Source organism: Felis catus, chromosome B2, assembly GCF_018350175.1.
Source record: "Felis catus isolate Fca126 chromosome B2, F.catus_Fca126_mat1.0, whole genome shotgun sequence".
Lineage (NCBI taxonomy): Eukaryota > Metazoa > Chordata > Mammalia > Carnivora > Felidae > Felis > Felis catus.
The window spans coordinates 131,625,001-131,640,586 of NC_058372.1; the positions used below are offsets into that span (position 1 = coordinate 131,625,001).

At 38.1% G+C, this 15,586-nt stretch overlaps 1 protein-coding gene across 3 annotated transcripts in view; it reads left to right on the forward strand.

Annotated features, from left to right (window-relative positions):
* The window catches only part of GRM1 (glutamate metabotropic receptor 1), a 462,337-nt gene that overhangs the window by 415,071 nt on the left and 31,680 nt on the right, over positions 1-15,586 (forward strand). For all 3 annotated transcript variants that reach the window (XM_019831358.3, XM_045058172.1, XM_003986626.5), the window contains one exon: positions 7,920-8,850. In XM_019831358.3, the coding sequence (XP_019686917.1) occupies positions 7,920-8,850 (931 nt within the window). The remainder of the gene's footprint in view (positions 1-7,919; positions 8,851-15,586) is intronic.

The following is a 15,586-nucleotide window of genomic DNA, read 5'->3' on the forward strand; positions in this document are numbered from 1 at the left end:
TTCACATCTTTATCCTCCTCCATATAGTGTGTGCTTCATGCTGGGTCTTTTTATCTCAAGTCAGCCCTCTCTGCTCTTTGACGGAGACTGCAGCTGACTAGGAAGAGGCTCGGAGACAAACCTAGCCTTTCTCTGGTTCATCTTAGAAGTCAGAAGTTCTGGCTTGGAGGTATAAGAATTTTTCTTTTATCTACCTTTTCTTGGGCTTCCCCCAACTTTTCCTACTGCTCCATTTTCACTTTGGGGCTTATTTCATACATGATAAAGAACGTCTATCCTATTTTAAAACGTTAAAATACAAAGAAACTTTTTAAAAAGATCTAATACGTTATCATAATGGAACTCAAAGTCATATGTTTTATTCCCTAGAGATCTTCCATTGTGGGTATATTTTTGGCCTACTGCCAAATGATCATCACCATTGAATTAAGGCTCTTTGAGTTAGTAGTGCATAAAAAAATATCCTCCTTGACTGTACATAGATATTTAATGTGATTATCTTTCTAAAACAGTTAGTCTATCATCCATCATATGTGTAAAGGTCACTTTAGTTGAGCTGAGCAACAAATCAGGCTGCCCTTTTCTAATAGCAATAGATTTGATAATTTTGCAAATATATATATGTATATATATGCGTGTGGGTGTGTGTATATATATTAATATAATGTATATAATATATACATAAGATATATGTGTGTGGCTGTGTGTATATATATTAATATTATATGTGTGTGGGTGTGTGTGGGGGTGTGTATATTATGTTAATATAATGCATATAATATATATACACACCCCCACACACATATATCTTATGTTTAGGATCTTTCAGAATACACATCTTTGATGTTAATTTATACTTAGTTTTAATGACACCTGTCATTTCTGGATTCCTTTCAGCCTTACACATGAATGGAAAATGAGGTCTTATTTGGAGGCATGTCAGGCTCAGAACAAGGGTGCAGCACATGGCAGTGTCTTATTGGTTGTTGCCATGGTAGCAGTAGTTGTGAAAAGAGAAAACCCACAGGCAGAGAATACCAAAATTCAGTAGAAATACTCGGAGGAGTAAATGCATTGCCTTTAAGTAGGTGTTTTGTTTTCACAGGTGGATCTTCTTTTGACTGAATTTTAGTTAATTTAAAAGAATGAGAAATCATTCTTCTTTAGGAAATGGTGTTTTTTTCCTGAAGGTGGACTTTGTTTATATGCATAAAATCATTTTACAAGATAGCTACTCTCCCTATATTTTCCAAAAACTCTAATATTAATGAATAAAAACATGTTTATAAGTAAGTTTTATTTTCATTAGAATATGTTGTTTTTTTGGCTCTAAAGAAAAAAATGGTACATTTCTTTTTAAAAAAAATTTTTTTTTCAACGTTTATTTATTTTTGGGACAGAGAGAGACAGAGCATGAACGGGGGAGGGGCAGAGAGAGAGGGAGACAAAGAATCGGAAGCAGGCTCCAGGCTCTGAGCCATCAGCCCAGAGCCCGACGCGGGGCTCGAACTCACTGACCACGAGATCGTGACCTGGCTGAAGTCGGACGCTTAACCGACTGCGCCACCCAGGCGCCCCAAAAATGGTACATTTCTTAAAGGAAGCACTTTCTGTAGCACTTTCGTTCATAAGTTTTTCATATTTTCTTCTTGGAAAAATGCACATCTTAATTCAGCACTTAAATTTCACACTTATTTCTTAAGATGCATAAACAGAGATCTCTTCTGACACGATATAAAACTTGACAGTTTAACAATTCATGAACCAATTATATGTAATCTGATGCTACTTATTTCTGTTCAAAAGTCAAATAGGATGAGAGGATTCTTCAGAAAACCAGACTTGGGGCGCCTGGGTGGCTCAGTCGGTTAAGCGACCGACTTCGGCTCAGGTCATGATCTTTCGGTCCGTGAGTTCGAGCCCCGCGTCGGGCTCTGTGCTGACAGCTCGGAGCCTGGAGCCTGCTTCCGATTCTGTGTCTCCTTCTCTCTGACCCTCTGCCGTTCATGCTCTGTCTCTCTCTGTCTCAAAAATAAATAAACGTTAAAAAAAAAATTAAAAAAATAAAAAATAAAAAAAAGAAAGCCAGACTACACTAAATTTTATCATTAAAAATAGAAAATATTAAGCTATAGAAATTAATTAGTTTTTACCATTTTTGTCCATCCCAACAGTTACTGTGACCTCTTACACTATCTACTCATTTACTTAATTTTATATACACCACCACCTGCTTTGTGCCAGGCATTTTTTGGAGAAATTAGAAACATATAGGTTTATATAAGTTTATATCATGGGGAGGAATTTCATATGAAATGTGAGCATATAAGCAATCAAGTAGAAGTCTACAACAGAAGTATGTACAAAATGTCATATGAACACAGAGTAAAAAAAGCAATTATTTTCCCCTGGCAAGACAAGAGGCTTCATAGAGAAGGGGATATTTGAGTTGAACATTAGCTATGAAATAGAATTTTTCCTTGTAGGTAATTGATATTAATGTGATACCATTAAAGAAAGCATTTTGACAAAGCTTTATTAATTATGAAGCATTATTGTAACTGTTATTAAATGTCCCAAGACATTTTAAATAGAATAAATGCGGACTTTCTTTATTTCTTAGGTTATATTAAATTGGTATTAACCTAATTGGGAAGAAGTCCAGTATTAAATTATAGCTTCCTCCTATGCAGTTGGATCTTACAAGTGAACCAAAATTTGTCTAAAAATTAGAAGTAACTTCCTTTCCCTCAGATCAGTAATTCTTGGATTTTGGTCAGTAATTTGTAGTCTGCTTGAAGGAAAATGGATCTGTCTAATTGCTCTGGATTCTCTGGGATAACTGTAACCACAGACACTGCCAAGACCTTAAGTTCTTGAGGCTTTAGATACAGTATGCACAGCTCACATAATGGCTTCTGCTTTTAGATGCTGGGGGTCAGGCAGGGCCACTGGATGAAGGTAACTCTTATCCCTTCCAGTCTTAAGATACCTAAACACACGTGGGGATTGGAAAACTCTTCTCTTTAAGCCTCAAAACAGGACCAAAAAAGTCTATTACATATCATATCACTTATATGGACAATATGGATATTACAGCTAAGTCTCTCAAGGAATCAAAGCTAATGCTTCTCAAATTTAAGATGTCTAAAAAAATAAAAGAAGAAGGAAAGGAAAGAAGAAAAAGGAGGAGAAAACATGTTTAAGAATCTGGTTCAAAATATAAACAGTCAGTCCCAATCCTCAAGTGATTCTGTTTTGGGGGGGTTCTGGATTGACCTTGAAAGGTCTGGTTTCCCCATAGGAAAAAGAACCTAGGACCTTCACAAGAAATAAAGCAACCACGGTAGAGTTGTAGGTACATTGTTTTGGCGTGTTGTTGACAAAATGCTACTGTTTCAGCACAGAATACTTATATCTCCTTCTAGCATAAGCATATTTTTCTTCACTTGTGTCCACTACACTGTGTAGAATAGGCTTAGTTTATAGCTAGGTTTGGAATGATTCTGTGATTACTTGTGCAGATGCCTGAGTACTGGTTTTTCACTCTCGGCTACATTAAGGAGACTGATATTTATGATACGCAGTTTAGAGATTGAAGCTCCACTTGGTGACAACCAAAACCAGTTTGTTTACCAATGGATTTCAGCTGACATATTAGATAGACAGACTTGGCTGTATGACTTAAAGATCATAAAAAGACTTCACTGGGAACTTCTGCCCTGAGCTCTCATTTCAAAGGTGAAGTGTACCCTTGTGGGAGTAAGGATCTTAGAGGGCTTGCACCTGGATCTCCCTTTGCCCCTTGGCGCTTACCTGCACTGTCTTTCTCTTAGTATATTATACCTTTTGCCCTTAAGTAAAAACATTATATAAGCATGTTCTGTGACTCTTCTCAGTCCTTTCAAGCATCTGAACTTGTGCAATCTTTGCATATAAAAATAGTATCATTATTGGAAAAGTTAATGTAACATACCTACCAATAGCTTGATATAATTGAATTATTGTGTTAATGATTGTTTAGTAAAGTGTAGGGTCTGGCAAATACTTATTACCAGTAAGGAGAACATTAAAGACAAACTCAGATTTGCATAGCTTCAAATCAGTGAAGAAGAAAAGTATGAATAAAAAGAGTATGCAAAGGAAAGTATGATATATGTAAGAATCTTCTTCAGATGAGCTTGCATAGAAGACCATTGTGTAGTCATCAGCTTGCTATAAGCTTCTTCAATTAACCGTCAATTTCCATGTGCCTTCAACTTCTGGAGACTCTCTGAAGAACCTCAGATTAAATCACTAAGGGGTGTAAACTTCAACAATATTAAGGTTCCTTTTTCATTTGTCTGGGAGTTGGAAATGAGGACAGAATTGCACAGTTTAAATTCATGAATAAGTGTTCCAATGAAAAGGTTCCCATATCACTAGGTTGGTCAGTGGGAACACATTAACTAAGACCACAGAATCTAATATTTTAGCCTTTGTAAGTATTGTGGCTTTTCAACAGAATGCTTCAACGCACCAGCAAAATAAATGCACTATTTAAGCTAGTACATATTCATAAACCATGGAAGGAGAAAACTATACAATTCCTTTGGAGTAACTCAAAAGTTCTCCTGCAATTGTTTCAGTCAATGCCTCCACCTTTACAATTTGTCCTAATTAATTTAATTACAAATGAAGCATGAACTGGCCACATCTGCCATCCTGGAAATGTTTTCCCAATAGTATTTAATTTTATAGCAAATTTGTCCCTACTGAAATGAATTATTTCATTTGTTCCATCAGGATTTTATCCAATGCCTGGTAGATATTTTATCTGGTACGATCAGCCATTCTGGTTTTGTCAGTTATTTATCTTCATGAATCTTACAACATAATAATTGAATTTCTGGAATTTTTATTTAAGAACTTCTTTTCTGGCCACATTTTGTGATCTATAACTGGATGCTTGATTTGTTACTAGTAATAAATTATTTGTGTTTTATATGAAACTTTTCTGTTAGGATTTTTAGTCAGAGCAGTCTGCTTAGCATGATAATCTCTAAAATATTTCTATTGTATTTCTAAAGTGTTTTCATAGTGTCCATAACTTTTGCAGTACCTTTTTTACTGTGAGCCTTTGATGATGAGCAATGGTTCTTTGATATATGCTCTGCTGTTGAGTTAATATGTCTAGATCATGGTGTATCATTTTCATGTTTACACAAAAAAAGAAGAGTTATGATAATCTCGGTACATATGATAATCTGTATTTTTTTGTGCTCTGTCAACAATCCATCTTCCTATTTCTGTGAAGTCTTTTGTCCTTTTGCAACTAAAGGTATTCCTTGCCTACTTTTTTAAAATTATAGATAATATAGGTATTTTCATGAGTAGAGCAGCTATAATCTGATCATGTATAGGGAACCATAGTACATTTTGTCTAGAAGTAAATCCTAGATTAAATATGTGGGTTTTATGTCACAGAGAATAATGTATGTTTCCCATAATAATCTCAAAATACTAGTTGTTAGTTGTGGGTCCAGGCATAGGATTGTTAAAAGTTTTCACCATTCCTGTGGTTTTATTAAACCAATATATCTGATGTTCTATTAATAGCGAGATTATGGGGGGACATAAAGACACCTATATCAATAAGAAAGACATATTGCTTCCCTTGGGAGCTCAGAGGAAGGACAAGGAGTTTTTGGGTGCCTGTGTTTCCCATGGGATTAAGTCATTGGACAGACTTTAGATAGATGTCCTTCTGAATTTTAGCTAATGTGGGACATTGGTTCTTTAAATCACATATCCGTTTGAAGTATCTATAGGCTTCCTTCTCTACAGTTTCACAAATCATACAGAATAGAGGCTCTTTTAGTTATTTTACCTAAAGATCCATAACTATATTGATTTCTAGCTTATTTACTTTTTAAGTCTATCTGGAAATGTCCAGTCACATATTGGGTATTTTCTAAGTTGATAATTTTACATTTTCTTCCGTTTGATTCCCCCAATTCAGGACTAAGCCCGTTTATAAAATGAGAAGATATAGTCTTTCTTGTCAGGTGTTGAGTCTACCCCAGAATTGTTTGAAGATGTCATAAAGTCTATCTTTATCTTTATTTAGTTTATACTTCTGCATCTTTGTTGAAAGAAAGGCTTTCAAAATTGCCTTATGTAATGCATTTTCTATTTCTATTTTTTAAACTTTACACCACTAGGTTATTTAAATCTTCTCTTTTCTAAATGGCTGCTTTTAAACATTTTCCTCCATGAGGCTAACAATTAGTTGAATTAACTCATATATATCTGTAGTGTAGGACAGTAAATGTCTAATAAAAATCCTGAATTCTGCAGAAAATATTATGCCGATATCCCTGAAGTTTAGGAAAATCATTAATTATAGCTCTTAATTTGGCTCTAGACCAGGGTTTTAATTCAACGTCCATAGATCTGACTTGTGTTCTACAAATTTAAAATGTGGTATTCTTTTTCTGATGAAAGCGCTGAGGACAGACTAGCTCATTTACAAAACCAGGTAAAGTTGCATAGAAAAAGGGATGGAATGAGGGCTAGCTTTCAGAAGGTTACAAAGGCTTTGACAAAGACTACATTGGAATTTAAATTTTATTTAGCAAGCTCAGTATGCCAATCAAAAGAGTGGAGTATTGACTATTCAGTATTTTATCTCCTAATTTGTCCCCAGCCCCTTTTACCTATTGTAGTTCATTGGATGTATCATCTCAAAATTTCCCCATAATAGTCATTGTTATTCTAAATTATCTATCTAATCATTTTCTAAAGTTTATCAAGGAAATGAGAAGATTTGGGATTAAAAGTGTGACTTTTTAGAGAAAGCAGACGTTCTCCAGGAAGATGCTTAAACTCTGGCATAGACAGGCCCCTGATTCACGAGAGTGCCCCCTCCCCCTCCCCCCAGCTATGATCAGAGTGACACTGACTGAAGGCTTGCAGAAACCATGTCCTTGAGGGGAGCTGCAGTTGATTGAACAGGAGTAAAACAGGTTCTGGTGGCTCCTGCTCCCATGGCTGCAGAACAAGGAGTGTTTTCTTAAAGCTGTGGGCATATTTTTTATTCTCACAATTTGGGAATACTGGCCCAAACTAAACACAAAGTTCAGTGAAGGGGTTGTCTCCAGGACCTGACAAATTTCTTTCTCTCTGCAAAATCTCTGCAAAACAGACTTTATTCTCTATCTGAGGAAAAAGATAAGCCAGGTATTTAGGAACACAGTGCTGTCTCTCCTTTCAAGAGATGTGTGATGGGACATTCCATTCTTCCTTGGTACCTCTAGTAGAGGCTGATAACTCAAAGGCCCTCAGATGCCACAGATGGGTTATACATAATTCAAGGGGTGAGACAAAGTGAGTAATATGTAATAAATGGGAGAATGCAGATTCTTCTAAAGAATTCAAATAAAATTTATGTTTAAAACACTCTGCTGGTCAAGATAGTTCTTGTCCGTGAGCTGGACTTACCGCTGGACAGTTATGTGAAAATAAACACGTTGTTAATTTATTGCTTACTAGCTTATTCTATTACATTATTACCATTTAACCTTCCCTGGAAACACAGTTTAGCTTCCTTCTTTTTCTTTCTTTTTCTGAAAGTGTAGAACGAAGTTCCACCCACGGAGTGGCATCCATTTATAAAGCTGGTGTTGGGAGAAAAGATTATTTTTATAGGCTCAAACATGTCACATTAGGCTTATGACGAGATCAGGTTTGAGAACATGATTGTCCAGACAAGCCAATAGTGTATATTTACTTCTGTAATAGTGAGACATGTTCACACGTAATTAAAATAACGCGAATCGTGGAAGATGTGAACATAGCTGTGCTTTCTGTAGCTGGTAAGCGATGCTATTATTGATCAGCAGAAATCTTGGATTTTAAAGCTATTTTTCTCGTTACAGGCTGTGAACCTATTCCCGTGCGCTATCTTGAGTGGAGCAACATAGAATCCATCATAGCCATCGCCTTTTCCTGCCTGGGCATACTTGTCACCTTATTTGTTACTCTTATCTTTGTGCTGTACCGGGACACACCAGTTGTCAAATCCTCCAGTCGGGAGCTCTGCTACATTATCCTAGCTGGCATCTTCCTCGGTTACGTGTGCCCTTTTACTCTCATTGCCAAACCCACCACCACATCCTGCTACCTCCAGCGCCTTCTGGTTGGCCTCTCCTCTGCCATGTGCTACTCTGCTTTAGTGACCAAAACCAACCGAATTGCACGCATCCTGGCTGGCAGCAAAAAGAAGATCTGCACCCGGAAGCCCAGGTTCATGAGTGCCTGGGCCCAGGTGATCATCGCCTCAATTCTGATTAGCGTGCAGCTAACCCTGGTGGTAACCCTGATCATCATGGAGCCCCCCATGCCCATTCTGTCCTACCCAAGTATCAAGGAAGTCTACCTTATCTGCAATACCAGCAACCTGGGTGTGGTGGCCCCTCTGGGCTACAATGGACTCCTCATCATGAGCTGTACCTATTATGCCTTCAAGACCCGCAATGTGCCCGCCAACTTCAATGAGGCCAAATATATTGCCTTCACCATGTACACCACCTGCATCATCTGGCTGGCTTTTGTGCCCATTTACTTTGGGAGCAACTACAAGATCATCACCACCTGCTTTGCAGTGAGCCTCAGTGTAACGGTGGCCCTGGGGTGCATGTTCACTCCCAAGATGTACATCATTATTGCCAAGCCCGAGAGGAATGTCCGCAGTGCCTTCACCACCTCTGACGTAGTCCGCATGCATGTTGGTGATGGCAAGCTGCCCTGCCGCTCCAACACGTTCCTCAACATTTTCCGAAGAAAGAAACCAGGTGCAGGGAATGCCAAGTGAGTTATCTGACCCCGCTTTGCCTCCCTCTCTGTCTTTTCTCTTTTCTTCCATTTGAGTGAATTGCGTTCTTCCATTTCCCCAACGGCTTTCATTTCCTTTCTTAATCTTTTCTCTTTCCTCCCCCCCCCCCCCCCCGCCCAAATGTCATACTCTTCTGCAGTAGGAAATACTAAAGGTCTTCTTTGTTTTCATTCCTTTGAAAAAGCCAGGAGCATGAAACAACAACCAGCTAAACACACCCTTATTCTTACCTAGAATCTTCAGCTTCTGTTCTGCCAATAATCGTTTCCTTTCACGCGGGTCCTCCCCTGTATGGAGCATCAGCACATCCCTGGGGTCTGGGTTTGAGATGCAAATTCTAGTTCCAATTTTTAGTTTAGAATATGACTGAGTAAAGTTTCTGATTTATTTTTATCACGCTGGAGTCTCACCATTACTAACCTGGGTTGGAGAGGAAGGAAATGAAGCCCCTGTGGAAATTTGACTGTTTCAAAATTTGAGTGCAACTAGCAGCAAGTCTTTCCTGAGAGAAGTTTCCTTAAGCAACCCTCCTACCATGCCCCTCTTACTTATTGAGCATGGATGTATAATAGAGATGTTCCATAATGCTACCTGAGAATCGAGCTACCTCTACTGCAAGCTCAAGATCAGAATGGTTTGTTTCTGAGCCATAAAGCACCAAAAGAAAAAAAAAAAAAAAAAAACAGATAAAGGTGAGGAGCTCCAAACTGACATGGATGCTTGAAGTTCTAAAGGTACTTGACCCATCCAAAACCTCTTCTATTTTCCTCATTAGCAGTGTTAATTTTTCTGTTTGAAACAATCCTTTAAAAGTGAGGAATTTTAATACAAATAATTGTAACATATACATGGTTTTATAACCCGAACAAGTCAGAAGACAAGGGGAATAGGTGTTATTTCCCCCCACTTTGTAAGGGAGGGAACTCAGCCACTGTGAAATTCTGTGACTCCTAAGTGTAATTCTGTTTGTTAGCCGTTCTTTGTCTAGGTCTTAACTTGCATGAAATTTCTCATCTTAACACATGTCAAAAAATTGACGTGCCTCTGTGTTTTGTATCTTTACTTGTCAAGCAGTGCCAGGGGCATCTTTTACAGAAATCCTGTAATTGGTTTGAGGATCGAGTGAAGGAGTCTATAGGAAAATATATTTTTTAATCCATAGAATTACTATTATTTCAAATAATAAATAATAATTTTCCAGCATTAAGGGTTAAGGTCATAGTGCATGCCTAATTGTTGCCGTATCAATTTCAAGTTCTGAATAAGATACTGGTCATAAAAGTCGCTTAGTCATTTTTTTCCCTTGCCAGACGTTTCACGCTCGCCAGCACCCCCTCAGGAGCAGGCCCCTAGCAGGGACTCATCAGTAAGCGTGAAGGCAAACCAACAGTGCCATGAAATGAGAAAAGAATAATAGACCATAGCCACAGAATCCAGATGTAAAATGGCGCATAACAATTTTCATTAAGAGGGAAAAAGTGAGAAGAAACGCAAATGAGAAGGGAGAAAACGCTCTTTAAGCTGGAATGTTTGTAGACACTAAAAGATTTCCTTGATTGCGTCTCAAATGGCCTTGTGAGGGTTCCATTCGACCACCTACCTTTATGCACGTCCACGTTTCTGACTTTTCTGACTTTATTATGGTTCTTCAGAAACTTTCGTATGATTTTTGGTCATAGTCATTTCTGAAAGCTGTTCTAGCCGTTAAATGAAAGGAGAGACCTATGTGATCAAGACATCTTGTGTTGCCACCCAGGGATATGCGTTTTTGAAAGCTCTCCCAGTGTTTTTATGTCCCCTTGTACACAGAATTCTATAAGCGCCTGTCCAAGAGCAGTGGCTAATGAATAGTATATAGTGCTTGCTGCTGGGATAAGCTGATGTTACTTTAACAATGCTTAGCAATTCTCTGGCAGCCAGGCATTGTTGTACATTCAGATCATCCTCTCACACCCGGAACCTCTTTCCTTATAAGCTGAGAATATTCCCTTCACTATTATGAATTTAGAAAAAAAATGTATTTGGGATCCTGCTTTTAAGAGAGAAATCAGCTTGTTCTAAATTGTATTGGTTTTCTTTTTTTTTTTTTTATTAAAAAAAATTTTTTTTTAACGTTTATTTTTGGGACAGAGAGAGAGCATGAACGGGGGAGGGGCAGAGAGAGAGGGAGACACAGAATCGGAAACAGGCTCCAGGCTCCGAGCCATCAGCCCAGAGCCCGACACAGGGCTCGAACTCACAGACCGCGAGATCGTGACCTGGCTGAAGTCGGACGCTTAACCGACTGCGCCACCCAGGCACCCTAATTGTATTGGTTTTCTAAGAAGTGCCGTTTTACCAGTAAATTGCTTATCTATTAGCTATAATTTATCAAGTTCTATCGGATTGTGATGGTAGGAAATATGGTTCTAATTAATAACATGCAGCTTTTTTTGGTACAATCTGTAGCTTCTGAAGGGTGTACCACACAGCTGAGCTGATGTACAGAAAGTATTTGAGGCTAAACTTCTACCGATCACAGCCATTTATGCACTTGTTTCCTCATTTTTTCTTCTATGGCTTCTCTTGTAACTCTCTATGAGACTGTAATTTTAAATTAATAATATCAGTGCCTACATTTTTACCTTTTTAAATGTTATTTTATGTTTTTCTGGTTTGTCTCCAAACTTACAAAAACCACAACAATCTAATATTTTTCTACAGCAACTAAAATCTAGCAGAGTTGTGCCAACTGGAGCAAGGGGCTGAAAACTCTGGAGAGCACATCACCCAATGAGTTTATTACCATTCTGGATGTGTAATTCCTACATTTATGGTGCGCTGAGGGTGTTCAGCAGTCTGCATATGTAGCTATAAACACAGAACAGCTGCTGTAATGAAGAGCTTCCAACTGATCTATCTGTTTGAATATTATTCTGAGGAGTTGCAAGTCTGACTACATCCTCCTAAGAGGCTGTTTCTGAGATGCTTGGGAGGGATGACGTCGTGGGTCTGTTTTTGCAAAGTTTTCTGCAGTTTTTAAATTCGATTCACAGCTAAGCATCTGACACAACCAAAGGTCTGGGCACTTGCTTTGCATTTTCCAAAAAGTAATTTAGGAGGAGTGTAACCAAAAAATTGGGTGTTTGGGTTACTTACAGTCAGACGTCCGATTAAGCATAATCCTACCCTAGAAGGTGGATGGAGTAGTATATTGCCTTTGAAATCTCTAATTCTTTAGCTGTTAATTTAATGTATTTGAATAGGAAAATATTCAGGCTTAACCTAAATAAACCTAGTGGTAAAATGCACTTTCTTGGCAATAGAAATTCCTAGACATTCATAATCAAGTAAATTTTGAGATACAAATTACTTATCACTTCTTTTTAAGCAAAATGAGTTAACATTATATAACTGAAAAATTAAAACATTATATAAATGACATGCTTCTTTTAAAAACTAGGGTATTAATGACGTCAAACTATTATTTCTAGATATTTTCTGAGTAAATGACCTCACTGAATGCCACTCTGATGGCATAGGAAGCTGAAATGTGACAGTACACTCCTATGGCCTTTTGCATGCAAAACTAAAAGCAATTACAATCACAGAAACACATTACATTGATTCAAGGAAGTAATTTTAAAGTGCAGGTTCCTAAATAAATAGAATATTATTATGTTCCTGTGATTGTGTCCTAAGCATTTGAGTGCAAAAGCTAAGTGAAATACCAAATAGAAAGACGCTCCGAGGAAATTTTCCTCTTGGTCTGCTAGAAACATTTGTTTGTCTGCAAGCAGAGGTCACTAAGCCTGCAGCATTCGTGACTGTGCCCTGCGTATGCCTTTTAATTTGACTTTCTTCTTTTGATTATTAAAGGAAATATGAGAGGGAAGCAACGGACATCACAATCAAATAGAAATAACATGTTTTCTTTCATAGAAAGAACTCAATCATTACTCTAATAAGCTTATGAATGAGAAAATATGTCATTTGGAAATCATTTTTCTCATAAGCATACAATAAATGGCTTTAAAAGTATATTGTAAAATAAGATGAAAGTATTGTAATTCTTCCCTTGTTTTAGAGTAAATATCTGAAGATTTTATCTAAGTACTTGTCATAGAATTTTACTACTCGATAGTAACATTCATGGAGAATCTACTGTTTGTTCATTCACTTATTCAATCAGCCATTGTTTCAGCACTGAGCTTAAAAGCACATGGGTACTTGATGTGGCATCAGATCATATTCAGGATAAAAAAAGATATAAGAGGCAGGCACTGATTGTACCAGTCTTACAATATAGTCAGGAAGACACCCAAAAATATAACTAAATATATGGGGCTAGGTGCCACAATACCACAATACAATAATTTGAGTGTCAGAGAAGAAAGAGATTAGGTTCAGCTAAGGGAGCAGTAACTGTGGAGGGATGGGACAAAATTTCTTAATAAAAGTGACCTTTGAATTTGACCCGAAAGGATGTTTTTCAACATAAAGTGAAACTTCACAGACGTGAATGGACTTTCAGGCTACACCATGGAATCTGGTATGAGTGAGTTACATGGAGAGGTGTAGTGGTGGGTGAATTTGTAATGCAGAAAGAGGACAGACTGTAGATAATGGTCAATGTTCTAAGAAGAAGCTCAGGTATTTGTTATATAAACTGCAAAGTGCATTAAAGATTTTTGTGATCTTTTATGGTCATGTGTAAGCTTCATGGGAAGAGACTGACTATCGAAAGGGTAGTTAATAGAGTGCTACAATAATCCAAATGACAGGTTAAAAAGGAAAGTTATAAAATAGAGCAGTGGAGTGAAAGTCAAACCTCAGGTACGGATAGGAAAAAGTTTTCTGAGCTTGATTCATTAGAGTTGGGTTATTGGTTTGGAAAGAGGAAGGAAAAAATAAAAACTAGACTACAACTCTCATGATTTGAGCCTGTGTGACTAGAAAAATGCAGCTACCATGATGGTGGAATACAGATGTAGAACTGGGGAGATGTGAATGAATTGAGTTTCAAACTTATCAATTGAAAATGCAGTGAAGGCATCCAAATAGAGTCAGCCATGAGTTGTTTAGAAATTTAAGTCAGGAACTCAAGAGAAAGTCTGAGTCAGAGCTCTAGATTTGAAGTGGCCAAAAGAGTGACTATGACATAAGAAAAGAAGAAAGTAGGAGGAAGAACTTTAGGGGACACTTGCACTTGAGAGAGAAGATAATTGAAGAAAACCTGAAGGCAACATAAACAAAAGGCAATAAACAAAAGAATGGTGGGAAGCAGGAGGACTGCAGTATCCTGGAAACCGAGGAGGAGACTGTGTCTTAGCTCAGGTTGCCATAGTAAAATCCCACAGACTGGGTGCTTAAACAACAGACATTTATTTTCTCACAGTTCTGGAGGCCAGAATTCCAAGATCAGAATGCCAGCATGGTTGATTTCTGGTGAGATCTCTCATCTTGGGTTGCAGATGGCTGCCTTCTAGCTGTGTGCCCACATAACTTCTTCTCTGTGCAAGCATGGAGAGAGGGAGAGAGAGGGGAGAGAGAGGAAGAGAGACCTATCTGGTCTCACTTCTTATAAGAGCACCAGTCCCAGAGGAGGACCCCACTCTTAGAACTTCATGTAACCCTAATTACCTCCCCAAAGCACCATCTTCTAATGACATCACATGGGGACTTGAACTTACAAACTTGGGAACAACATTCAGTGCACAACAGACTGTTTCAAGAAGACTGAGCTTGGGATCCTTGGGATCCCCAAGGATGGAGACTCTATGGTTATCCTTGAGTAGCTTCAGTGATATGGGTAGAATTGCTGTTGCAATAAGTTGAGTTTGGGCATTAAAGGAATTTAAAATTCTAGCTAATATTTAAGGAGGCTAAGAGTGACATAATAAAAAAGAAATTTAAGCTTGTTCGTAGTATCTAAGAAAGGAGCCAACAGAGAAAGAAAATGGAAGATATAACAGAGAGATCATGTGGTTCATGCTAAGCCACCTGACCCAGAACTGTGCCATTACAATACAGCCCTTTGTCATCTATTGACAGCTCTGTGACCAATGAAGCATCAACTCTGAAGAACATGTGGATTGCAGTTGATGCTAGTTCTCACTTAGCTACATGTTATGTTGCTTGATACTAAAAAGAAAGATGAGAAACATCAGGCTGTGAACTTATAGGACTTTTAATTAAAATCCAAAGATATAACCCTTATTACTGATTTTATCAGACTTCTGGACTTAAAATATTGAGTGTAGGACTTGAGGAGGGACGTACAAAGGAAAGTCTGGAAAGTAACGTGTACTTTCGTGTAACTACTGGAGGAGGTAGAGGATTCGCAGCTCATAAGTAGAAGTCGTTTGGAGAAGGACGAAGGTTGTTGTGTATCCAGACTCAGCTGGAGCTGAAACAGGTCCCTTTATTCAGCTGTGATTGAAAGGAGCTAGAAATCCTTGGATCTCTCCCTGACAGCCAGTCATAGTGCCTGAGCCTGCCAGCATGAGCACATTTTGTTTGGGGTAAAGACTTATGCTCTTAAAAAGTAAGCCAAAATGTCATCACTTCTTGAAAGAAGTCACCTGGAAGCACACTAGCCATACTTTAGAATGGAAGTAGGTAAGTCAGCATGTCACATGTGGAGAAGTTGTGCCGCTGTGAGGGACCACCTGCAGAAATCACAGGCTTAAGTGTGGGGAGGGGTACACGACAAGACAAAGGGTGGATGGA